Raw genomic sequence first — 26,520 nt, forward strand, 5'->3', positions numbered from 1 at the left:
CATTCAATTTAGATAACGGCCTTAAGTGCTTTCTGGAATATGTTGTACACTCTAATTTGACAAAAGAAAAAGAATTAATTGTTGTATTATATATCAAGGTAATTTATTCATACCAAGATAGAATTGTTCTAAATCAATGAATACTTGTTCGTTAGCAGTCACTTTGACTTAACTTCTACCACAAATCTTAGCTCTGTTCGGGATAGGTTTTATTCATGTGTACAATATTTTGCATTTAACGCTGCTATAAAAAAGTGGATAAAAGCCAAATTTGGGGTGTAAAATGACTATGTAGAGTAACATTTTGAGATGGCAATTTTCTCAGTGACTAGCATAGGATATACTTTAATATGATTTATACATATAATCACATAAGGATGTAGTCCGGCAATTAATGGGTGTCTTAACAACATCTAGAATACTAATTGGTAGGAGACCTAAATAAGATATGGAAATGTGTAACAAACCATACCCTGGCTCATAACACAAATTCTTTTATAGTCCTTTTAGTGGGGTAAGATAGCTAAAATGATCCAACAATATTTCACATCTGGCAACTAATGCACCCCTTTGGATTTAGATAGTACATGGGTAGACGAGTCTAAGAAGTCCAGGACGCCTTTTCTGGCACTCTATGGGTGTTGATGACGTAATCAATATGGCCGCCAAAGTTGTGTGACACGCTTCAAAATTTCCCTATATAATTCGGGTTCATATTTTAATATTGCTCCACATTTTTAGTGTTTATTAATCATGAAAAAAAAATAGCTTTCCGATGGTATAATTTACATCATTATTTAGATTGAGAATATACTATGAATATTTATATCTTTTATTAATCTTTTTGTTTTTGATTTGCATATTTTAGAATCATTTTGCTAAGTATCATGGAATCTGTTACATGTAGCTGAAAAAATCTTACATACACATTTTTGTCAGAATATTACCTTTCTAACTGTATATATAACTTATATTTTAATACAAAACTTCCTGAACATTTTCCACAAAAATCTAGCGGTGTGCACAATGAGTCGTTATGACAACAATTCAATTCATAAGGGTCCCGAAAAGTAATAGCACTATTTAGGGCTATGAAACTTTGATTTCCGTTTTAAAATCAGTGAAAAAAAATTAGGTACAAGAATGAAAAAAAGAGTGTACAATACAATACTATTTCAATTTAATATACAAATTCATTAATATCCTATACATTGCTATATACACCAATGTTAACCATAATATTCAAATTAAATAATCAGCCCGGTAAATAAAGGTTTTTTTTATCGCAACTAATGGTGGAAAGCTGGATTTTTATATGTGATAGAACCACATGAGAGGTGTATTTTCCCAAAATTCCCCCATTCTACCCCTTGATCTTCCACCCCCTCCCCTCTAAACCTAGAAATTGCAGTGTTAGACCTTATCATAAGTCGAATACTACTTTTGCATAGCATGTGTCTAAATATTATAGGAGCTATCCCAATTCAATTTTGAAGAAATAACTGGTTTATTTTTAATTTATGAAATTTGTCAAAAATTATTATTTATGGTTTACACAACAATTTATTTGATTGAATAAGGAGACTTTCTTGTTATCCATATTTTTGTGTAGCACTCCATATTGCTTCAACTATCCTAGTACAAGTAGCCTACTGTAACTGTTGGAATACAGGTAATCCATGAGAGTGTTTCTCTGCAAAGAACGGTGGTCAACATATAAGGTAGGTAGTCCCATGAGTATACGCAGAGAATGTATCTCTACAAAGAATCTATGGATCTTTAAACATTTACATACCTCTTCAAGAAGTCTCGTGACAGCCTCTATGTCATTGTAGGTCTTTGTCATTTGGCTCACACGGTTGCTGCATAGAACTGCAAAAAAAAATTAAAAATTACCTATGAAATAAAATGAATAATTTGTTTGGATACATTGGATGTGTTAGAATGGATGGTGGGAACGTCATATTAAAAACACCATTTGGAAATTTGATGTCAGTAACACATTTTATTCACATTATATATTCACCCACAATTACATAATCGACTGTATATGAATAACCAAATAAAATTTGTTTTAAAAATGATTAGCTAAATAAACCATGAAAAGAGGAAGTGAATATTTTAAGCATTAAGTAATGCATTGCCAGTAAGTATTAAAGTGGCCGGTATTTTACAATCAAGTATATTTCTTAACGTAAACACTTTTTACAAATAATAGAGAGAACTATACAAATTAAAAATATCAAAAAATTACCGAAAACAACCGAAGAGTAGAACACTCCTTTTATCGACTGATGTAATATTTACACTTCAACTTTCCGTATGAAACACCAATACAAACTAACACATGGCTGAAATCACACGAAAGAAACCACTAAGAAATAAAGAAAATTATATAAATCTTTGTTTTTTAAAAAGCCTACTTCATCAGCGAGTCGTATTGATTCTCTCAGCAGCCGTGTTTAAGGGGTGGCGGGGGAGGGGGAGGACCTCGTACCGGGGGTAGGGGTGAACGCATGCGCTGCCGCAATGGCTAACAGAAGTTATAATCAACCAATCTAGCAAACCAAATTTAAAAAAATAAAAAATCACATCAAAATCAAAATAATAATGAGTACATTAAATTATTATTATGATGGTTTCATTGTAAGTTTCAAAATATGGTAACCGCTTATGACAACCACAAAGAGAATAACTCAAATTTCTTTATGTTGATTTAAGACAGCACTGGTGTATTAATTGAGTAATTGTATTACCTCATTCGATCAACCAACGAATACAATTTACAGTATAACGGGTTTGATGATTGGTGAGGAGCGTAAAATTTAAATTTGCGAGTATAAATTGGTGTTGTCAGTTGTTCACTCTATTTGTGACTAAAGTAGGTATATATATATATATGACATGTTCAAAATGAAGAGAGGAAAGGAAAGTGATACAAGAGGCTGATATGGAAGCCTACTGAAGACCATGGAGACTCAATACTGCGGTCTAATAACGCCGCACTGCTACTACTACACTATTACGAATTCGCCTATTGAGTCTGATGATGATTGGAGTGTCCAATCGAAATCGATCACCACTTTCCATCTTTTTTGTATATTTACCATCTTGTGAGTAACAGTATACGCGTGTTTTAAGTGTTATAAGACGTTTCTTTTATTTACTTTCCGTAATCGTTTTACTACATCAAATTAACTAAACAGTTTAAATCCATTCTTACTTATTTGTTGCTGGATAATTAGCTTCCTTTCCTGGAATGTCCTGATTTAAATGTTAACTTTACTATAAGCTATAACCTTTAATAATATCAGTCTTTGATTTTAAAAACAAGCAAAAAGCTGACACAGTAATACCATTGACTACCTATTGGATACAGAAGTTGTTGTATCAATAGTCAAAGGTAATACTCTGACTTTGACGGTGTTTTGAGAGAAATGATCGATGCCAAAATTAAATAATGGAAGAGTGTTGATAAGTTGTCCATACAGTTAAGCGCCTTGGTAAATCAACACGTGGTAGGTCCGATGGTGTCCTTGTAGTTTGTCTATTTCCTCACTCACTGTTCACTGGAGGAACAATGAACGCTAAGACCCACAGAGATGAAGATCTCGGCCATACAATGGGCCCAATCTAATAAGTTCAGCGTCACGTCACAGCCCGAGCCCAGCGCTGTTTGTAACACAATGTCACATTCCTGTCATCATTGTATCTCGACTTCGACTAACTCAATACTGTACGCTTAGTAGTCTAATGGTGACCAAGCAACTCGGTGCGTCGGGGCTGGAACTCAATTCATGGCATCATATAGGTTCTAAAAAAGTTCAGTATTGCATTGTCAAGCCATGTTCGATTGGTTAAACAATGTCCATAAAGGGACTAACTTCTTAACGTTTTCAGGTTACTATAGTTTGCATTACTTTTGAACATAGTTAATGAGCATATTTATTGAGTTAAGACTTTACAAAGGTTGTCCTAAACAGTAAAAACATAAAAAATATCTTAGTGGTACATCGAAAATGGCAACATAATTTTAAACTTCATGTACAAAAATTAAATGTGTACAACTTAAGCTATGTAAGCTTGTAAACATTTAAACTTCACCTAAACCTCCACAGGTCATATACGTAAATATTGTTATATAATTTTCATAAACTTTATCGATGCTTTTGTAAATACGTATTCCAAAGAAAGTCAGTTGAAATGGAAATGCACGCTAGAAATATTGTGAACGGAAATGCTTGTAATAGCGCATGACACAACCTAGGCCTGGAACGGGTCCAGAAACTCCTCTCCAAAAATCAACGTCTGGTGCAACAACGGTCTACGTCGAAATATTATACAGTAGTCATAACATTGATAAGAACCAGAGAATATTCAATTCTTTGACTAGAAAGCTAAAAAACAGTAAATAATAAAACACTCCGACTCTCGGTGCAACAATAAACCTGAGAATACGTTGTAGGGTGTTTGAAACCTTCAAATATCATTCCAAACAAGAACAAGTATTTCCTGAAACCACTGTTTACAAGGTTTTATGTTGTAAAATACCGGGCGTTTCAAAATGACTCACCCGGTTTTGACGCTTTATAACTTTTATACTATTAAACTTACCGCTATGAAATACACATCAAACGAAAAAGTAACTCAAAGAGTTTATGCCTACCAAAGACACATTATTTAATAAAATCGATCCAGCAGAACTGTAGATTTAATTGTACAAAGTTAAAAAGTTATCTCCAACTTTTTTTAGCACTAGAAATTTGGAGGTTACTTGACGTTTTTGCAAATAACTTTTAAATGGTGAGGAAATTGACCAAAGTGGAAGGTAATATTCCGAAAGAGAATAAAATTTCCTACAATCTACTATTATGCATTTCTTGAAAATACTCAATAAATGTAGCCTAAATTTTCCTTAAAATAAAAAAGTGTGAAATTTAATGTTTGCTATGTCTATTGTCTACATTGAAGACGGGGATTTTCAATTTTTTTCATTTTTAAGCAATTTTTGGTACTTTCCTTGAGTATTTTCAAAAAATGCTTAATAGTAGATTGTAGGAAATTTTATTCTCTTTCTTAATATTACCTTCCACTTTGGTCGATTTCCTCACCATTTAAAAGTTATTTGCAAAAACGTCAAGTAACCTCCAAATTTCTAGTGCTAAAAAAAGTTGGAGATAACTTTTTAACTTTGTACAATTAAATCTACAATTCTGCTGGATCGATTTTATTAAATAATGTGTCTTTGGTAGGCATAAACTCTTTGAGTTACTTTTTCGTTTGATGTGTATTTCATAGCGGTAAGTTTAATAGTATAAAAGTTATAAAGCGTTAAAACCGGGTGAGTCATTTTGAAACACCCGGTATAATTTTGAAACACCGCATCACAAAACTTATCCCTTATTCATGACTTTTTTGATAGAAAAAAATATTTACTAAATATTGGTTATATTTTTAGTGTGAGATAAACACCAAAAATTATACTTGTATTCCCACAAGTTAAGAGAACACACGTCTCAGAATGATGGGTTTAAGGAACTGTCAGAGTAATTGTTCAACTCCATTCCTCTGCGTAACATTTCCTCCAAAATGGGTAACACTGGTAAAACAGAGCAAAATAGTATCCATGTACCCAACGATGTACGGTATGCAATACGGTGTATTTATTGTACAATGTAATAATACTGTTGGTTCTAAAAGTGTTTGAATATGTTTGCGATAGTAAATAAACAAGATAAACAAAATATAATTACCGAAGTAACACAGACTGACATTATACGATGTTGTAGCGGCAAGATTGCAACGGAAGTACAACAATAGTCCCCTCGGGTGACAGCTACATCTAAAGTCACATTGTCTAGGTTTCAAATGAAATGCAATATTTGTATTATGTGAGTGTACCAGTGTACCTTCCAGCAGAAGCTGCTCATCTTCGGTGGGTCGCTGAGACCTCGCCTCTGCTAGCCCGTCCTCGTCATAGACAAACCCGTCCTCGTCCTCGTCCTCCACTCTGGTTGTATCACTGGACACTTAACACTAGACACTGACCGCGACACCCAGTGTTCTACATTGCACGTTCAGTATTGAATCAAGTCTTTTAGTTTATTTTTACCGTAAATTAAAACGTACAACAGAAATAGTTGACACAATTTTTACTGATGGATAGAGAAACATAACAGGTATATCATTACTTCATCAATTAATCGCATTGGTGACTAAAGGTACCATGAACAATAACAATTACTAGCCAGCATGAACAATAAAAAGTACTGTATTGTTCAACTAATTATATGAGGTGGCGCAGGTTTTGGAAAAATACTGAATGTGATATAAGGGGTCGAAGGACATATGCTCTATTTTATTTAAATCTTCGATAAGCCGCACTTCAAATGAGGTTTTCAACTAGGAATTTGTATTGATGATGTCCATATACAGGGTGATCAACTCAAGGAGGCCACCATTGGGATATCGGAAACGGTAAGAATTAGAGAAAACTTTAAATGGGGGACATTCCTTTATTTTTTGTGGCAGTTAAAAATATGATTTTATTTTTTCGAAATTCAGCCGCCATTTTGGGAAAATGGCGGCCAACATTGAAATTTCTTACGGAACACCCTATATTTTATCATGTTTTCGGATAGAACAGGATATTTAAAAACTTTTTTATTCTTGACATTTTTTCGATAAACCCACTCGTTTAGGAGTTACAGCCTATGGAAAAATTACTTCCGGTGTACATTTTACATCATGTAGCTCCCAAACAAGTAGGTTTATAGCGAAAATGCGAAGAGTAAATAAGTCAAAGAAGTCTTAATATTGCATCCACATTCCATAAAGACCATAAAATACACAGTTTTCCACTTTTCAAGTTTGCCGCCATTTTGGAAAATGGCCGCCATTTTTGAAATAATAGATTTAATAGTTTTAACGAATTTTATGGTCTTTTTGGAATGTGGATGCAATTTTAAGACTTATTTGACTTATTTACTTTTCGCATTTTCGCTATAAATCTACTTGTTAAGGAGCTACATGATGTAAAATGTACACCGGAAGTAATTTCTCCATAGGCTGTAACTCCTAAACGAGTGGGTTTATCGAAAAAATGTCAAGAATAAAAAAGTTTTTAAATTGCCTGTTCTATCCGAAAACATGATAAAATATAGGGTGTTCCGTAAGAAATTTCAATGTTGGCCGCCATTTTCCCAAAATGGCGGCTGAATTTCGAAAAAATAAAATCATATTTTTAACTGCCACAAAAAATAAAGGAATGTCCCCCATTTAAAGTTTTCTCTAATTCTTACCGTATCCGATATCCCAACGGTGGCCTCCTTGAGTTGATCACCCTGTATATATACTAGCAGTTACCCGGCGCGTGTTGCTGCGCTTAACAACTATTATTTTAAATGGTAATTTGTTCTTTACAATAAATAATAAAAGCGTATACCAAAAATAACTAGGTGTACAATGCAGTTGTCTGCTTGCAATATTGAGCGGAGCCAGCATATTCAATATCAATGATTTTTTTGCATTTTAAATAGAATGCCTATTTGCAGAGGTATCCAAAGTCAATCATAAGTCAGGATTAAGTGAATGAATCGTCTACTTGCAGGAACCGTATTCTATGTTTCATCTGGTTCTCATAAATTAAATGTCTACTTGCAGTATCCAATGCCAATGATATATTTGGTTCGCATAAATGGAATGCCTATTTACAGATTCTAAAGTCAATAGTACATATGGTTCACGTAGACGGATTGTTTACTTTTAGTATCCAAACACAATGGTACATGTAAATGAATAGTCTACTTGCAGTATCCTCAATAAATCAATGGTCCATTTATTTTGTTCACATAAATAAAATGCCTAATTGCAGTATCCGAAGTCAATGGTAGGCTTAGGCCTACTTCTGCTTCACTTATATGGGATGTCTATGTGCAGTATTCAAAGTCAATGATACGTCGGGTTCAAGTCAACGAATTGTGTTATATTTGGTTCACATTAGTGGAATTCCTATTTGTAGACTGCAAATAGGAATTGAACATGTTCCAATCAGATAGATATTCAAAGTCTACATTAATTGCACGTCTTGCTCACTTAAAATGCTGTAAGTTATTTACAGATTCCAAACGCAATATGGTGCATCAGCCTAATTCCGGCAACCCTTATTATTGGTTTAAGTCCTGTGGTCCGAATATTACCATTTCAGATTTATACCTTCCCATATGGTTGGTTACATGACTGTGCCAAATTTCCTGCAGATCGCTTAAGCCTGTCAGGTGGAGCCTGACCTGTATTTGTAAAACAAAGGCAGTGAGTGTAGTATAAGAGCTTCGCTTCAATCCGCTCAATAATTTCGATACTGCAAATGAATCATGGTAGGCCTAAGCAATACCTGTATTATTAAAAGGCAATAACGATTATTATTATATTATTATTACCCATTGTATGTAGAATTTGCTTTTCTTTATTTTTTTTCAATGTCTTCTTTCTTCATTATTAAAAAAAGAATCATTTATTTGTACAGAAGACTTATTTGCATTGAACATTCATAAAACTCACCAATTCAATTACCTCAATAACTGTTTACCAGTATTATTGTTGTGAGGGATTGGGGTTAGCCTCACTTAGTATAGGCCTATAACTTAGGTCTAGTTTTATTTTAGCAGTTAAAAGTAAGAAATTGTCGTCAACCACTTTCAAAATTTCCCTATTGTGCAATAAAATTTATCAATACAACTATTTTATTGTCTAAATTACACCATTTAGTCTTAAACCTTACCTGTAAACCACGTGGTTGTGATTTCATTTCGTAAAACGATTTTGTATTTTTAGCTACAAGAACATTTTTTACAAAGTTTCTTGCAAATCAAGGGCGGTGTGATTTTTGTTGGTATAATTATGTTGTAGTGTTTTTTTAATGACCTCGTTTTATCTTCTCCTTCTCCAAGCAACATAAACTTAGGCCTAATTAGTTAACTATTCATTGTTGTTAAAAAGAACAGAACCATTTTACAATTAAATATAAACGGCATGGAGTTTAATCACTCAATATAGAACTGATTGTTAATCATTTCGTATTACATACAATATACTAAAATATGCTCTTTAGTATTATCCAATTTTTTCTTTTGTACTGTATTTATCATGTGGTAGATTTGTTGACTAATGTTGAGGCTCTTGTTTACTTTTTAGTGTTTACTCGCAAATAATGACATGGCGACCAATTAACCCATAAGGCCCATGTTAAATTTCCAAAAGTTTGCATTCATGTAGGGAAAAGTCCTATGGTCCGATTTGTACCGTTTCAGATTTATACCTTCCCATGGTTGGTTACTATGACTGTGTTAAATTTCATGCAGATCGCTTCAGCCGTTCAGGAGGAGTATTTGTAATAAAAAAGCAGGAGTGTAGTATAAGAGCTTCGCTCGCTTCGATCGCTCCGCTCAAAAATAGAATATTTTACTTAATTGCCAGTGGATAAACAATGTTTTTGTTTTTTAATTAGGTGTATAAATGTATAAGTTTTCAGGCGTACCTACGTGAGCACGCAACATACAGCTGTCAGTGGATACCGATGATACAACATACCGACGATGGCAGGGATTGCCCTAGTGCCTTATAATGGCGATTGCGAAAGCAAGACACAAAGGAAATTGTAGTTGCTTAAATTCAGAGGGTAATTCGGATTAAATCATCAGTAATCTTGGGATTAAGACTATTTCTCCTTTAAACTTACCACTGATAATTTTTGCTTCGATCAATTTTGGTGTCATTTTTTAATCGTCAGTCTGGTAACGTTGCTCAGCTTAGGTTTCGCGTTAGTATTATTTGAGTTCCTTCTTAGTGTAGAAACATTGTGGCACTATTTCAAATCATGACTAATACAGCATGTTGTGATTATTCTAACCTACATAACAGTTGGTGAAAGTAAACATCTGCTTTTAAATTATACAGGGTGATTGATATAAGTGTGCCAGCCGTTTTATTCGAAAACTATAAGAGATATCAAAAAAAGTTAACAGGTAAGTGCCTTGGATTTTTTATTAAAAAAATTGTAGTAAAGTCGAAAAAATTATTTTAGCCGCCATTTTTCCATTATGGCCGCCAACTTTGATTTTTCTTATGGAACACCCTGTATTTTATGATATATTCTGGTAGAAAATGTAATTTTAAGACGATTTTATTATTGTGCTTTTTTCATAAACCTAACCGTTTCAAAGATAATAATGGTTAAAGTTTTGAAATTTCTGCATGAGAAAGAGTTTCGATAAAGGCCTAAGCAAGCATGCCAGCTGTTTTATTCGAAAACCATTCAAAATTTCACAAAAAATTTCACAAATTAAACCATTAATATCTTTGAAACGGTTAAGTTTATGAAAAAAATCACAAGAATAATATCGTCTTAAAATTATATTTTCTACCAGAATACATCATAAAATACAGGGTGTTCCATTAGAAAAATCTAAGTTGGCGGCCAGATTGGAAAAATGGCGGCTAAAATAATTTTTTCGACTTTACTACAATTTTTAAAATAAAAAGTCCAAGGCAGTTACCATTTAACTTTTATTGATATCTCTTATGGTTTTCAAATAAAACGGCTGGCACACTTATATCAATCACCCTGTATTTCTTTGTGAACATTGTAGATCAAAATGTCTGACATTGGCCCACTTAAAACCCTCTAGGACGGAGCTCCTTTGACGGATCTGCACCAAACTTCACACAAACCATCCTTGAAAGATGCTTAATAATGCGTGAACGTTTCATTACAATCTGTCAAGCGGTTTCGGAGTCCATAACCATGTCATAGTTCTTCACCTAGTTTCAACTACTTTCTGTAGCGTGTGTGTCTGTACGGAGATGGTGGTAATCTAGACGTCGTCATGTGGACTGCTATTCTATTCAGTCATTCAGTGGAGTCCCAACGGGATCAACAATACATACGTCCTCGCCCCTCACAGAATAACAGGACGACACGATTCATAGCATATGATGTGGGACAAGGCTAAAAAGGTTTACATTTCTTTACAAATCCACACTAAAAACCTCAATGACCAACGTTTTTCGGTTAACTTTTTATATGTTGTTGAGTAAAGATTTAACTTAATTACAGCAATTAAGCTATTTTTATGTAACGATAATTTTATTTTTAAAGTGAATAGCATGTCGGAGTCGATAAATAACAAAAAATAAAAGTAAGGGGGCACTAGTCTAACACTAAGTTCTAAAAGGTTAACCAGAATTAAAAAAAAAATCAGATACAGAATAAATATTTTTGTATTAAGTTAGTTTCATCAAGGTCTGGTCTTATTGAAAACAGTATTATAGCAAAATGTGGATGATTAACAATGGCTCTGGTTAAAAGTACCTACCGGTAACTTATTGCAACGCTGTTTGGTCTAATACCGTAGTACCTTTGACTATTATAACAGCTTCAGTATCTAATAATGTAGTCAATGGTAGTACCTACTCGGATTTTCACTACTCCTCACAAAAATATTTCCTGTACTTCAAATGAAAATTATGAGAACCATATTATCATAATTAATCCTGAAAAGCATTTATCACATCCGGGCTTCAACATCGGTAACATAAAACGTAAATGCTTCCTAGTTCCCAACAAACAAACCGTGGGCAGCTTTTCTACCAACGATAAAAGCTTCATAATCGTCAAACATTTAAACTACTTTACAAATGAAGGAAATTGCTAAAAAGTCTCACGCTCCAGTGTGATAACATGCAGTTCAACCAACGGTGTTCAGAACGGATTTGATAACTGCCGTTCTACCAACGCGCATTTTCATCAGCCGTAATAATCTGGCGTGGGAACTGAGTTAATGCAGGTTATCAGCACATCTGTATGAGCATATTTTGAACTGTTCAACGGTGAATTTGAAAGTCTTGAGATGGTCGCGTCCTCGTGTGACCCATTTTGAAGGTCAATTAGGGGATGCAACGAGTTGAATAGCAAGCCAAGAAGGAATTGCCATCGGCGAAAAATAGGTCGGTTCACTTCTTTGTTAAAATAACACTTTGCGATTTCAGGAGATGATTATAGATGATTGTGTGCTTTCTCGTATTATAAAAATTAATTTTATATTCACGATGTACGCCATAATGAGGTTTGATTAAAAATCAGCTTATTACATCTGTTATACTCTTCATTCCTGGAATATGTAGGTACCAAATGAACATGGTATAAATAACTACAGTATTAGACAAAGTAATATACGCAGTAACGAACTCTTTTGGTCGCTGTAAAGTAGCATTCGATGCAAGATTATAAAATACCCCCGCCACAGCAAACCTGCAGACTTTGCGAATTTCCATTTGCCTGAGTGGATTTGCACTAAAATGTCTCCTTAAAAATATCACATTTATTCCCTTATTAAATAGAATTACTGTAGTTGAGTACTTAGGTTTACACGTTTTTACAAAATTTCATCAAAATCGGATCAGTTTTGCTCGAGTTATCGCGCTAACGGACACACACACACACACACACATATATATATATATATTATATATGAATTTGAACGGATGGTGTTTTTGGCCTCTGGGGACCTCAAAACGAAAAAGTAATATCGGTCCCGGGTCTAGGTCTTACCATGAGACCTGCGGTAATAGCTTATATGGGAAATTCACTAAAAGGTATCATAAATGTATTTTATAAGAAGGTATCTTCAATAGAGTTGGTTTGATTAATGATAGTAGGTAGTCTTAATCAAACCGTGGCAGATTTTAGATATTACAGTACATAACGATGGAGCTTCCCCCTCACACGGTGTTTAAAGTAGCGCGTAATGAACTGGCTGTGATTTGTGATTTGACTCATTCTTATATCAACTAGACTGTGTAGTTTCCCAATCAAAAACTTGTTTACAAAGACGTGTTTAACAGGACGATATTCGGAGTGAATCGAGTAGTTTGGTGTTATGAAATTTGTAGTCAAGGAGCTGAGGGGGTTTGAGCATGCATGAAAGTAGTACGCAATATTATTGCTGATTATTGTAATATGGACTGTGGTGATCAAAATGAAGCATGTCATCTTTTCAAAAGTGGTCGATAAGGTGGGGGGGGAGGGGGCAAACATAGCGGGGGCGCTATGCGTTAAAACGCTGATATCTCGAAAATGGTATAAGATAGAACATCCGTTAAAACGTCGTTGTAATCCTAAAAATGCGGACCATAATAATGGTTATTGGGTCCGAGGTCGTATCTCTAATAATAAACAAGTTATTGTATAAAATATGTAAAAATGGACTATTTGTGTAGTTTTAAGTTGTGCAGCTATACCATTTTTGACATAAAAATATCTGTCCCTCTCCCTAAAATCGCCTAAAAACTAATCTATCCATCCTAGGACCTTAGGACACTCTGTATTAACATGCTAAAAGGTTTTATTTGACTGCTGTTTAAACTGGCAGACTTCAGGTTAACAAAGACATTCTTAAGAGTTTCACAAGCTTTAGAACACGATTAATCCACATATTAGACTTAATATTGTTAAATTAGTTTTCATATAAACAACATTTTTTCCTTTTTATAATCAACTTATGTATTATTGCAAAAATACCGGTAATGGTTTTATAAGATCTACGAAGACAGACGCTAAGATCAACATTTTTTCCGGGGGCGCCCTCGAAAGGCGAATGTACAAAGCAACATGAATGTACCACTTATACTTCGTCACGGAGTTAGCCCAGTATTCCTATTCTATGGGAACTTACCGACCTGATGATCCCATTTTACTCCCTATCAATCAGCTGTTCTGGAAGACCGCCTCCACTGACAGCTGATGTACATACATTGTCATTCGATTGTCGCGAATTATCGAATCGCGGCCGGTAAATCGTGCATAATCCTCGCATCAGATCCGCTTTTCATCTTTGGCAGAATAGAATTCAGTATCTCTGCAGTCTGCACCAACGGAGGGTGGGGGGGGGGGGGGGTCCACCATAAATAAGGACAGTCACACTGAGCGTGACTGAATAAGATATGTCTCCACTATACTGGGTGTTCCGTAAATAAATAGCCAAACTCCGATGGGGGGAGGAGTAAAAACAGGGGTAAAATCAAGAATTAAATTATTTCCAAAATCTCCTCGTTAACTAGACATCCGCCATTTTAATTTTTTTATTTTTACACTAACAATTGTATTTATATTTGAACTGACCACACGATATTTTTGAAACTTGGTTTAAAAGAGACCTATTTTAGGAAAAATAAAAAATGAGATGTAATGAAATTAAGTGCGTTTATTGAACCCCAATTAATATTAAATTACATTAGGAAAACCGGAGAAAAAGACACTAGCTACTTCACAAAAGCTAAGTCAAGTCAAAGCTAACTTCATGGTCTGATTTAAGTATAAAAAATTATAAAAACGAGCTGTTAGCCCGTCCTACGTACGGGAATTGAGTAGTCAACGAAAACTGAAGTCTTCTCAATATTTCCATTTCTAATCCAAGCCAATTTTAAGCGGTTAAAAATTTATTGTAAACAAAAAGCTGCCAAGATGAATTAAAACATTGTTATTTTCCTATTCTTTCCTCAAAATGTCAAACAGAAAAATAATTTGCATAACCTTTCCTTTGGGGACTCAGGGACAGAGCCTCAATTTGTATACATCAGTGGTTATAGCATCATTCTCATATACCTAAATCAATGGCAAAATCACAGAATAATAAACTAACCTGAAAGTGCTATGGAATATTTTTATACTAAACCAGCTGTTAGTTAGGTAAAACAAATTATATTGCACTAAAACAAACTTAAAAAGATTGCTCTAAAAAATCATTTAGAACATCTAGCATTTTACCATGTACATATATTTAAATAGTCTGTCATTCTCTTACCAAATAAATGAACGTATCAATGAGTAATGCATTACACATAGTATAAATAAGTCAACCCTATGCATGTCATTATTATCCAAATGCTGAATTTGTGTCGCACACGCTTAATGTTTACAGCTGTTACGTTAAGCAAATGTTATTATACCAAAAACTAGGGTAAAATGCGTCGGCTGCTAGACTTTTTAAATTTTTTTTATTATTTTATAAAAACTGAACCCCTAAACTAAAATTATTGCTTAGATATTCCCTAGTTCTCAAAATTATCTTTCTTTCAACACAAAAATCATGAAAATCCGTCAAGTGGTTGATTCAGAATCGTGAAATAATGTCGATAATGCCCTGTCACGTGTTAATATACAGTATATAAAATATATATGATATGATATGATGATTATGATGATGATGATGATGATGACGATGATGATGATAACTGAAATATCACGATTTATAGTTGTAAGTCAAAGATGCAACCTGACTAATTTAGCGTTACTAAAAATCGTGATACTTCAGCTATTCTTTTCATATATACCATAAAGAGTGATAAGACCAGTACTTATTTAAATTCCTATAATCTACTGGTTTGCTGTGCCGGTGGTATTTTTCTGTACATTTAGCCATAACTGAATTTTAGAACAACTCACACACAATCAAAGGCAGTAAAATAAAAATTCATATTGTCAATTATATACATAGCACAAAAACTATATTAATACCCTGCCGCAGCAAACCTGCAGACTAAGCGCATTTCCATTAGGTAAATACTTATAATATACTTATAACATCAGGTAAATACTACTCTTTTTATAGGTTATAATTATCACTAAAAGTAATCTCAGTCTGGCCATTTAAAATCAATTTTAAGTTTTATCTCTTGTTTAAAATTTGACTGCGGTTAAACATTCATCCGAAGGATCATCCGTTACTAAATTTAAAATCTATATAATACTATTAAAAAATATTTGTTTTACTTAAGTTCCGAGTCGTTTCGGCTCATCTACCCAACCGATTTTCATAATTTTGTTCTTAAATTAAAGGTATGCACGCACAGATTTGCCATCAAACATCGTCATTCATTTATCTACTGAAATTTTGTTATAACTTTGTTATAAGTTTTTTATTAGTTAAGATACAACTTTTTACCCAATGACCTTTTCTATTGGTAATATTTTTCGGATTAAAACTACGTTTTACCCGATGTCCTATCTCGTACCGTTCTCGAGCTACAGTCGTCTCGATGAATATGTGTTATTTGCCACCAGTGTCATTTGCCACCACTCTAGGATTTGTGTCATTTGCCACCACTTTATACCTGGCTGGGTGAGTCATCAGCCCCAACCCTAGTCCGTCGGTCATCACCCCTAGAGGCACCGGCCGATGGACCTATGATTCACACTATCACCCTCTCGTGCAACATTTTTATGGGTAAAAATTCCAACACCCTCTCTAGGAGTAGAGAAATACATGGCGGAAACGCTCATTCTTATCTGTGGTTTTGTAGTGTTACGACATAGTTAGTGCTGTTCTAACCAAGTTTTACATCGTACAATAGCATAATTTAAGTATAGAAATTTTGTTTGATTTGCTCAAAAGTCCTGGTTGTTTTTTCATTTACTTTTGGAATGGAAATATCAACAACGATTCGCGGAAAGCCACGAGCTTTTTATCAAGGATACTCATTCAACTTCAAGAGGAATAAGGCTAGTTTCGTTACAAAATAGTAAAACATTAAATAGGAACTTCAAATATTTTCTTGTAAAAAAAAAATGAATTCCACTTTTTTTATCACCACTTTTTCCAATATTGAAGTTAACTTGAAAAGTTCTTATTTGACAACATGTTCTTTATGATGACTTTAGTATGCAAATTCAATTTAAAACGTTTTTAGTAGTTGCATATCTATTATAAAACTACTTGTTTAGGAGTTATAGTACAGCGTGTTACATTTGGAAAAGAGTGACTTTTTGTGAACATTTTTCATGACGTAGCTCATGTAAGAATTGGATTGTAAAATATAGGGGGCTTATAAAATTCATAAGAAATTTGAACTCAGATCGCAATTTTATGTGGCTTTTTTTGTAAGAACTTAAAGGAATAATTTCAATATAGGGAACTTTTACAATGTAGATGCAGTTTTAAGACATTTATAATTTATTCTTTGAATATTTTCTCCAATCTTACTCGTTTATGAGCTATATCATTCTGAATATAACAAAAAGCTACTTTTCCCTAAATTTAACATGCTGTAACTCCTTTACGTAGCTTTATAGAAAGAATTAAACTGAAAACGTGTTTAAAATTACAGTCTAAAATCGTCATAAAATACAAGGTGTCCCATAAGAATTTTTTAGTTAAATGCCACATATTGAAAAGATCAGACTTTAAAGGAAGGGAATTCATATTTTTTATGTCATAAGACTAGCTGGCCCGACAGACGTCGTCCTGTCCTAATGTGGTTTTATGTCAAATGCTTGTTAATTTCCAAGATCCTGGTTGAAGTTCGTTCGCTACGCTCACTCACCTTTAGGTTGGAGCTCGTTCGCTGCATATATCAGCGCTCGTATCAGCGTTTTAACGCATAGCGCAAACCGCCATGTTTGCCCCCTCCCCCCCAACTTATCGACCACTTTTGAAATAGGCGACATACGTAATTTTGATCACCACAGTCCATATTACAATAATCAGCAATAACATTGCGTACTACTTTCATGCATGCTCAAACCCCCTCAGCTCCTGGACTACTCTGTGTGTTAAGTACTGTACTTCGATTTTGAGGTACAAATGAAAACTATATGCCATAATATTTTACCTATAATAAAGTAACGTCTGTAGTGCCTTGAAGCTTTTGGATAGACCTTGCCCTAGAGAGAAGGTCGCCAATAACTATAACGAAGCGAGCGATAGACAGCATCGACGAGATGGGCTACTGACTTCTCCGTGTACTCGACTAAATGTGCGCTGGATGTTACCTTCCGAAAATCTTAATTTTATGAGCCACTCACGTGATATGCCGCATTCTAACATGCCATGAATTTCTATTATTTGTATAAATTATAAACTGAAATAACTTTGCTGCTTCTGTTTGCAAATAATACTGCAAAAGTATGTACAAGTCAGGAGTTGAGGAAGAGATTCTTTCACATACTGTATCCGGCGCGCCGTGAACCAATTATGGAAGGAGAAACCGATGTATTGTGTCTGCGACACCGTGGATGATAAGTATAAAAATTGCGAGGCCTCTGCGCTGGTTCTGACATTGAAACGACATCATACTGCTTCTTGCCAGAGATCTGTCCCACTTAACAATTACCCGACTCACTAGCGATAACTACTACAACAAATAAACGATACTTTTAAGTGGTACAAATTATGAAAAAAATAACGTTTACATTACGAAGCTTTAAAGATTACTTTTTAAGGTAGGTTGAAGATGATTTTTACTTTCTCTCGTACTGTTCGTAATGTTTACATGTCCATTGTCTTCTTGAAATATATTAAAATTTTGGGGTTTTAAGGATACAATTATGCAAGACAAAATAAAAAACTAAGAAAACAAAATAGAAAAATTAAATGCCAAATAGCTGATACCACGCCTCTTGGAAAGCCTACACCCCTTGCCAGGAGGCTGCAAATGAGCTGTGAATGTCAATCACAGGCCAAACGTATGACGATTTGTGACGGTCTATAGCTTATGTCCAAACCAAACGGAAATCTCATTTCAAATATTAAACTAAACCAGTTTAAATACAGCAGTCCTGTTAGTAGTAACTTCTATGTATGCCTGCGTGATCATAATCTTGCACTACGGAGCTAAACCCAACACACATTGGGATACCGTAACAAATACTAGTTTGATCTTTGTTATATCATACAGTTAAATAGAGCTGATACTATCATCATTTGGTCCCAAAGGGGAGTGGGACTAGGCCTATGTCGAGAGCTACTGAGTATCCATTGAATAGCTTGAATTACGGCAGCATTGGAACTTGGTAAAGATTATAATTGTAACATATTCTATTACTGAGGACTTCTTACACTTTAGGCTAAGTATCGAGATAAATACAAACGTCATTCTATCAACTGCAGTTGGTGATTTTAAAACGACGCTAATATAGTTAATACCATTTAACACTTCCCTAATTCAAATTATGGCTCGTAAAATCTTCTAAGAGGGAAAGTAGGTATCTTATGAATTCACCAAGCACCAACGTAAGTAATGACGCGTCAGATATTCAAATGACGAGTTACTGAAAAGTCTCCAATTATACGTTCCGCGGCATGGTCTTGCGCAGTTAAATTTAAATAGTGTCGGTTTAAACAATAAAATGTCCAATTACACTCAATTTCACTTAATAAGAACACGGCGCGTCGCGGCGGGAGTTTCTTGTGCCTTATTGGTAGAAAGTGCCTTTCGCCGCGGTCAACTGGAGTGTAGCCAACGCAGGCTCGAACCCGCGACCCCGCGTCACGGTGTTGCGGCCAACTCCGCATCTCGTTTACAGCAAATAGAATACATTACCTATGCTGGATTCACAAATCGAATTTACGAATTTGTTTTCAATATATGCCTAAAACTGCCTTTTAGCGCATTTCCCCTGTAGGGAAGAACACATTACCACCGTACACATTACTTTCAGGTAGGATAAGGTAGGTACAGCCTTAGGTAGGATAACTCGAGGTATTTTGGACAGATTTTGATAACATTTAGCATGGATGTGTGAGGCTGGATAAACTTGAATGGGTTTGTGAGTCAGCATAATCGCGCTATTGGAACGTGGTGTTAAAGAGGTTTATCAAATTTTTACCCTAAGCATGTAAATACTCAATGTTAATGACAGCTAATATGTAGAACTCGAAAACCAAAGTATTTAGTATATTAAATCGTTAATGTACGACCAAAGGCTTCGGACAAAATTGATAATAACTGTACCTTTAAAATTTCTAGTTATTTTTAAGGAGAAAAACTGAACTGTTGTAGTTTGCTTGTTCATGGATATCCATACTAGTATAAATGAGATGGTGTGTGTGTTTGTGTGTCTGTCTTCTACTCAATAGCGCCAGAACCACTGAACCGATTTAAATTAAATTTCCTGTGAAGGAAGCTTATAAACCTGGTCAACATATATGCATATTCCTATTCTCATATTCCCCTTGGGCCTTGGTGGCTACTACTTATATTTTCTTATATCATTTACTTAAGATACTAAAACTATTTGGAGTCTACACTTTGCATGCTTTTATAAAATCTAAAGCCTTTTTACTGTAATTCATGCGTGGTTACGATTGAGTGTCCTGATGGTAAACTACTTTTATTTAACATTACATTCAGCATTTTTTACATTTAGAGAAAAAGAAAATGTTGGGTTTTTCTACAAAACTGCTTTAATTAAAACTAAATGTATAATGAAAATAGCAATACGTAATTCACTTTTGCTACTAATATCAATGTCAATATCAACATAAATATATTTGTTACTGTGTTTCTTTACTCAATGGTTAGCGTGTAAATTAATGTAATAACTCGTATTAACCATGAAACGAGAGTAAAAAAGAACGGTTATTTATTATATGTTGTTAAATTCTTATATACATAGATGAGTTTTTGCCGGGATTAACTATGATTAATAGGGGGTTGGCTTTCAAACAAAATGTAATACAAGTTTTCCATAATTTTATTTTTGCTTACTAAAATATTTACATGATGAGCTGCAGGAAAAGATGCCTGACAAAAGTTCAGTAGTTAGGGTAAAACGTATTAATTTTATGTGATATCGCGCCTCATATAATTCGTACTAGGTCTTTCAAGAAAGATATTTTTTTTTAAACTTAGAGGTCCAATATTGAATTTTGTTTCTGAAACCAAAGGCGGATGTGTAGCTATTTTATATAACATATTTAAAGGTAATATCCAGTGTCATCTCCGTTGTGAAGCACGCGGGTACACAGCTAGTATTTTAATACAATTTGGCAAATTTATTTATTTCGTAGAATATTATTGACATTACCTAAATTACACCAAATTCTATTTTGATGGGTATTAATCCGACATGTTTAGATAACATTTTAAGTAAAGATCCAATAAGTATGGACATTTGTTTAGTCTGCAGGTTTGCTGTGGAGGGGATTAAGTATTTTATTTTTCCATAAAAAATTTCCACTATTGCGGAACACTTGCAGTATTTGCAATTGGAGCGTTGGAGCGGTTGGAGCGCTGTAATGTTTTCACTAAAGGAGTTAATAGACCTGCAATTATAGTTCATTTGGCTAGCGACAGTACAGTGAATTGCGTAGAGAATTGAGAATATCTAAAATGTTATGTTACTAGTCTTGCGTCCACCTGTTGTTCGAAACAATCAGATTTCCTGGGTCTGGTAAAGATCTCGCAACCAGCGACCTCCAGATTTGAAGGCGAGCACTGTAACCACACATACCCAGACATCCGTTGTAACTGGCCGTCTTGTGTTGATTATGGAAGATAAATAAACTAATTCACCAAAGTATTCCACAAGAAAAGTTTATTTCTTGGTAAATTTTTGTTTGTGAGTGTGGCTTGGATAAACCATTGACTATTAGTCAAAGGATAAACTCAATCAGGATTTTTTCATAGAGGTTACAAAGGAAACATGCTCTCAACAACGGGTTTGAGAAAATAAAAACAATATGTCGCATGGCAGTTATTATTCTCTTTTTGTTGACAAAATTGTTCCTCAAATCGACTGTCCCAATATATTAGTCTTTTTTCTAAGTTATAGGTTTCCCCTAAGACAGACCGATGGAAAGAAAGTACCGTTACGTTTAATTTTCAAGATGATCTCGTTCGCATCGCTCAATCACGTCCTGGTTGAAGTTCGTTCGCTACGCTCACTCGCCTTTGGGTTGGAGCTCGTTCGCTGCGCTCACTTGCCTTTAGGTTGGAGCTCGTTCGCTACGCTAACTCGCCTCCAGGTTGAAGTTCGTTCGCTACGCTCACTCACCTTTTGGTTGCAAATTAGCTGTTGTCATAAATGTAAAAGAAATAATAGTGCTGCACCCTGTTGGTAATCCTTGTAACTTTAATGCTATTGAACATCATAGAACAGAACCAACTTGTTTAATTGAAACAGCTGTTAAGATTCATTAATTCCATTTCTCATAAGGTTAACATGGGAAACTCCAGAGCCACTGGGGCGGAGCCCTTTTAAGAATTTCGAAACGGGAAATAGTTTACGTCCGATTCGCATACCTACAGAATTTACACACCAAATTTCATAACGATCGGTGAAGTCGTTCCGGAGGAGTTTGCAGACAAACACTGTGACACGAGAATTTTATATATTATATATATAGGCCTACAATTTAGCTTAGTCTAAATAAACAGGACTGAAACTGAATCAGCTGTAGTTGCCTTCTCGATCAGCTGAATCAATTGTTGATTGTTGCCACGGCTTCGTGTTCATTACTTCTTTCTTATTTTTGAGGTTAGGTTTTGCTAACAACGGTAGAGAAAACTTTCATCGTTGAGCATTATTTTCGTTCATAAGAAATTGGACGTGCGGGTGGGCCAAGCTTGTTGCATACTGCATTACGTTTTCAAGAACATTTCCACAAAAACCCACCTAGTAATTCTGTGTTTCTTAGTGTTGTTGGAAAATTTCGAAGAGCAGGTAGTGAACAAAAGGCAGGGAAAGAAAAAATAACCCCTTGTTAGGAGGATGAAACAACCTCTACTCATAAAAATTATGCAAAACCTACAACAACGGTACGAGTGATGCTTCAAATTGAACCATATTGAACACATATTACCCGAGTTTAACAGATTTTGTTACCTTTGAATTGTATGTGTAAAACTTATTTGTATATTACTATGCATAGAATAATAAAATATTACAATTTCAGTACTGTTTATCTTGGCTATTACGGTACTTATAATGTATTTACATATTAAATCTGTAAAACATTAAACGGTACTGCATATGTATTAGCAAAGATTGGCCGGGTACGCAAGAACAGTTAAACGGAGATGTTTTTTAATTTACTGTAATAAAAACTATATACAGGCTACATATTGTGGTCTGTGAACCTATCAAATTACAATACATATGGCTGTGTTTACAGCATTACTTATGACCAACGTACAGGACTGGACGTAGCCTATGCCCATTCGGTTGGAATCGGTTTATACTCCTGGGATGAAGATAGAACTGAAATAAGACATTCTCTTACTATATTACAAGCTCTCGAAGAAGTATGTGTCTTGAACTTTACAAAATGTATTACCGTTGACTGTTAATCCTTAAGGAAACGAAGGAACGACCGTGGTTCACTTTTAGCTTGGAATTAATTAATTGATATTTCTTGCACGCGTACATCCATACAAGCAAGTTGTGAGATGTATTTCTGTTTGTGTATCTGACCGTGGAGGACGGCTGAGCTAAGCTAAATCTATCAGATGTGTATCGATTGGCGCCAAACTGACAAATAACACGCTAACCTCAACATACGCGTCTTCATATAGTGTACTGCAATACTGTCATTCGTATACACTGTGTTTATCATTAGTATTATTTGATTGTTTGTTTACTCGGTCTAGCATATCTTTTGCTCGTTGAGAAAGCAGCTTCTTAGCATAAGAATACTACAGAAATATAATTTGGGATAGTAAAACAAATTAGTTCTAAATTATGGTAAAAAAAATTATATCTCATATACTGGGTTACACAATTAATTGTATACTAATTCAACTATTGAGAAATATTATTACATTTTTTGTAAAAAATAAAAACATTAATCAATATGACTCAACGATCTCATTAGTATTCAAATAAAAAACCCCGCCGCATCAAACCTGCAGACTAAGCGAATATCCATTTGCCTGGCTGGATTTCTACTAAAATATTCCTTGAAAATTGTCAGATTTATTTCCTATTTAAATAATATAATTTTAATGAGCACCTAGAAGCTGCTACAGGGAAGGTTTTGAGGTGTGTGTTTTTTATGTTGATAGCTTAGTATGAAATAAACAAAATTACTAATTTGATTAACATGTATCCATAAACAAGCGAACTACAAGAGTGTATTTATTCTCCATAAGAATAACATGGGAATTTTAAATTTACAGTTTTTAAATTATCTCCGTAACCGTTAGGCATACAACAACGCTTCAATATACAAAATTATTTCCCTTATTCTAACTTTAAAATGATTTCTTATATAACTTATCCCCTATATTGGAAATTCGCTAATATTAACTCACTAAATAGAAATCATAACTAAACATAGTTTATTCATGGGACGGTACACCTAACACGAGTTCATTAAGTGACGAAATATGAATAACGTGAAACAACCGGCAACAGAACACGCGGGATCCAATAACGAACCGCAAAGCAGACTAAACAGAGGAATAGCACACTAGCACAGTTGCGGCGGTAAACATCTGCTGCGGCGTCGCGGCGGCGACACTAGCGCTGGCGGCAGACGCCGGTACTACTGCACGACCTTCAAGCTCATGTTCATGATAATGGATTGGTCATCGATCCTAGAATGTCGGAAATTCACACTTATTGACAGTCATTTTGTCCGGAACAGGATGTTTTGATGGGCAGGCTACAATGACTAGGAAATAAAAATCTTGAAGAAAGATCTTTGAATCTCATTCATTTGTTTGCACTTTTGGCTGTCCAGGTAATGTTTTTGAAATAGTTCGTTTACAGTCAAACAATTCTTGTTATCAATAAAAATTTCAAACTGGTACAAACTGAGGCAGATGACTACTCATAGCCATTCCCCAATTGTTTATCAACTGAAGCTGGTACTCGCGAAGCTTGGAGGTCTTGACTTGGCCACTCTCTTCTCTGCCACCACCACACCGCACTAAACACATTCTCCTACTCTCACGGGTATTGGCTTACACATTATAAACAGTAGAAACTAATTCACATTTGCAAATAATGCCTTCGGACTTTTTCACACAAAAAAATGTATCTCAATAGATATGGAATTTAATTAACTTAGGCCTTTCTCGCAAACATGTATTGGTAAAACTATAGCTTTTGGAATAGTTTATTCTTTCAACCCAATGCCAATTTCATAATCACAACGGAATGTATTGTGTTATTATACTTCGGATAGTTTATCACACGAACTGACATCCAAGCATACGTCCAATGAACCCATCACTAAATCACAAATCAATCAACGAAACGTCACCTCCACACTGTTAAATAAAAGCGAGTAAGACAAGCCCGGAAGTGAAATCTATCAGATATTTTACTGCGTCAGATCAATATCACAACCAATTAATTTTTACTGCCAATTAACAAAACATGGACTATAATACGGTAACTACTTGGTCATATCAATACAGTAAGGATCGCGTGTGCGTGCCGTAACATACTATAGTATTGATTAACATGAAAATGCGGTCAATTTTATAGTCTTCAACTGACACAGTTGACGCAAATCGGCTTTGATGAAAGAATCTGAAGCCCAGTATTATGATATTTAGCTTATCATTACTTTACGAAATTCAATATAGTTAACCATCCTACTATTCCTAATGGGCGTTAATTTATAACCACTACCAAACGATAATGTGGCGTACAATCTTCTCTCTTAAACACCCATTATTAACAATCATTTACATGAAAAAATATATAAACTCGGTGGTAAATAATTGTTTTTTTTTTGTCAGTGATATCTTGGACAGAGAAATAACTGTTATTTAGTTGCAGTAAAACATAAGATTTTAAAACCCACAACAAATAGTGTAGGCCTACATGTCTTAGATATGATTATTTTTTATCTAACGATTACAAAAAGTGTAATACATTAAATCGCTAATTTTGAAACTACTAAAATAATAAGTAAATATTTTTATTTTAACTAATTATATACATGTTAACAAAGACAATTTAATATATAGAGTAAATTAAAAAGCATTAATCTATTCAGATGTAAACACATATTTTCTCCATAAGGATAACTGGTAACTTTAAAGGCCAGTGGGGTAGAGCCTTGGTGGAATTTCACGAAAACACTTCTTATTGCACATCTAGAGTTTAATTGGAAGCTCCATTCAAATTACTGAGTTCTCATAGTTTTTTTTTTAGATATAGTGATCTGAGAGTGAATGAGTAAGTTGTATTTTCCTTTAATAAGTAGCATAGTCCCTAAATACTGCAAGTCCTAAAAATTGTCGGATATGGTAGCTGAGGAGATTCAGAGAGTACTGTATCTAGACATACCACGGATACGTGGCTAGGCATTGTTCGAGACCGACCTGCAGTCAACACTGTCACCGTGTACTACCGCTACACCGCACAGACCAGAAAATAACTCTTGAGGTTTATTGAAATACATGTAAGATATTTTACCTAACCCGCCGATGTTAAACTTCCCTATCCCAAGCGTGATGTATACAACTTCCTTACTTCTCGAGTGATGTAAAGTTGGAAAAAACTCACTCGGTGATGTAATGAAACCCATTTAAATAACATTGAGTGGATAACTTAAAAAATATACCTCTATGGAGCCAACGACGTTCAACGCTAGAAATCAGCTGTGTGTTTGAATTTTATTGTTATGCTTTGAAGAATTGTCCTAACTTAGCTTTTGTTTGTAAATGAACGTTACTGTTAGAAGATGAGTGAAATTGATAATGAAGCATATTGCTCGTAACCTCCTG

The 26,520-nt window shown here is 34.6% G+C and overlaps 1 protein-coding gene across 10 annotated transcripts in view; it reads right to left on the reverse strand.

Moving 5' to 3' along the window:
• The window catches only part of LOC128995580 (trafficking kinesin-binding protein milt), a 205,844-nt gene that overhangs the window by 69,480 nt on the left and 109,844 nt on the right, over positions 1-26,520 (reverse strand). For 8 of the 10 annotated variants that reach the window (XM_054420688.1, XM_054420625.1, XM_054420871.1 and 5 more), the window contains one exon: positions 1,796-1,872. In XM_054420688.1, the coding sequence (XP_054276663.1) occupies positions 1,796-1,872 (77 nt within the window). Of the gene's footprint in view, positions 1-1,795; positions 1,873-2,254; positions 2,441-5,909; positions 6,089-26,520 lie in introns of those variants that run through there. The other 2 variants (XM_054421185.1, XM_054421103.1) reach the window with 2 other exon arrangements.

The sequence above is a fragment of the Macrosteles quadrilineatus genome, unplaced genomic scaffold (genome assembly GCF_028750875.1).
Source record: "Macrosteles quadrilineatus isolate MER2022 unplaced genomic scaffold, UCM_ALF_1.0 Scaffold_1__1_contigs__length_201487025, whole genome shotgun sequence".
Taxonomy (NCBI): domain Eukaryota; kingdom Metazoa; phylum Arthropoda; class Insecta; order Hemiptera; family Cicadellidae; genus Macrosteles; species Macrosteles quadrilineatus.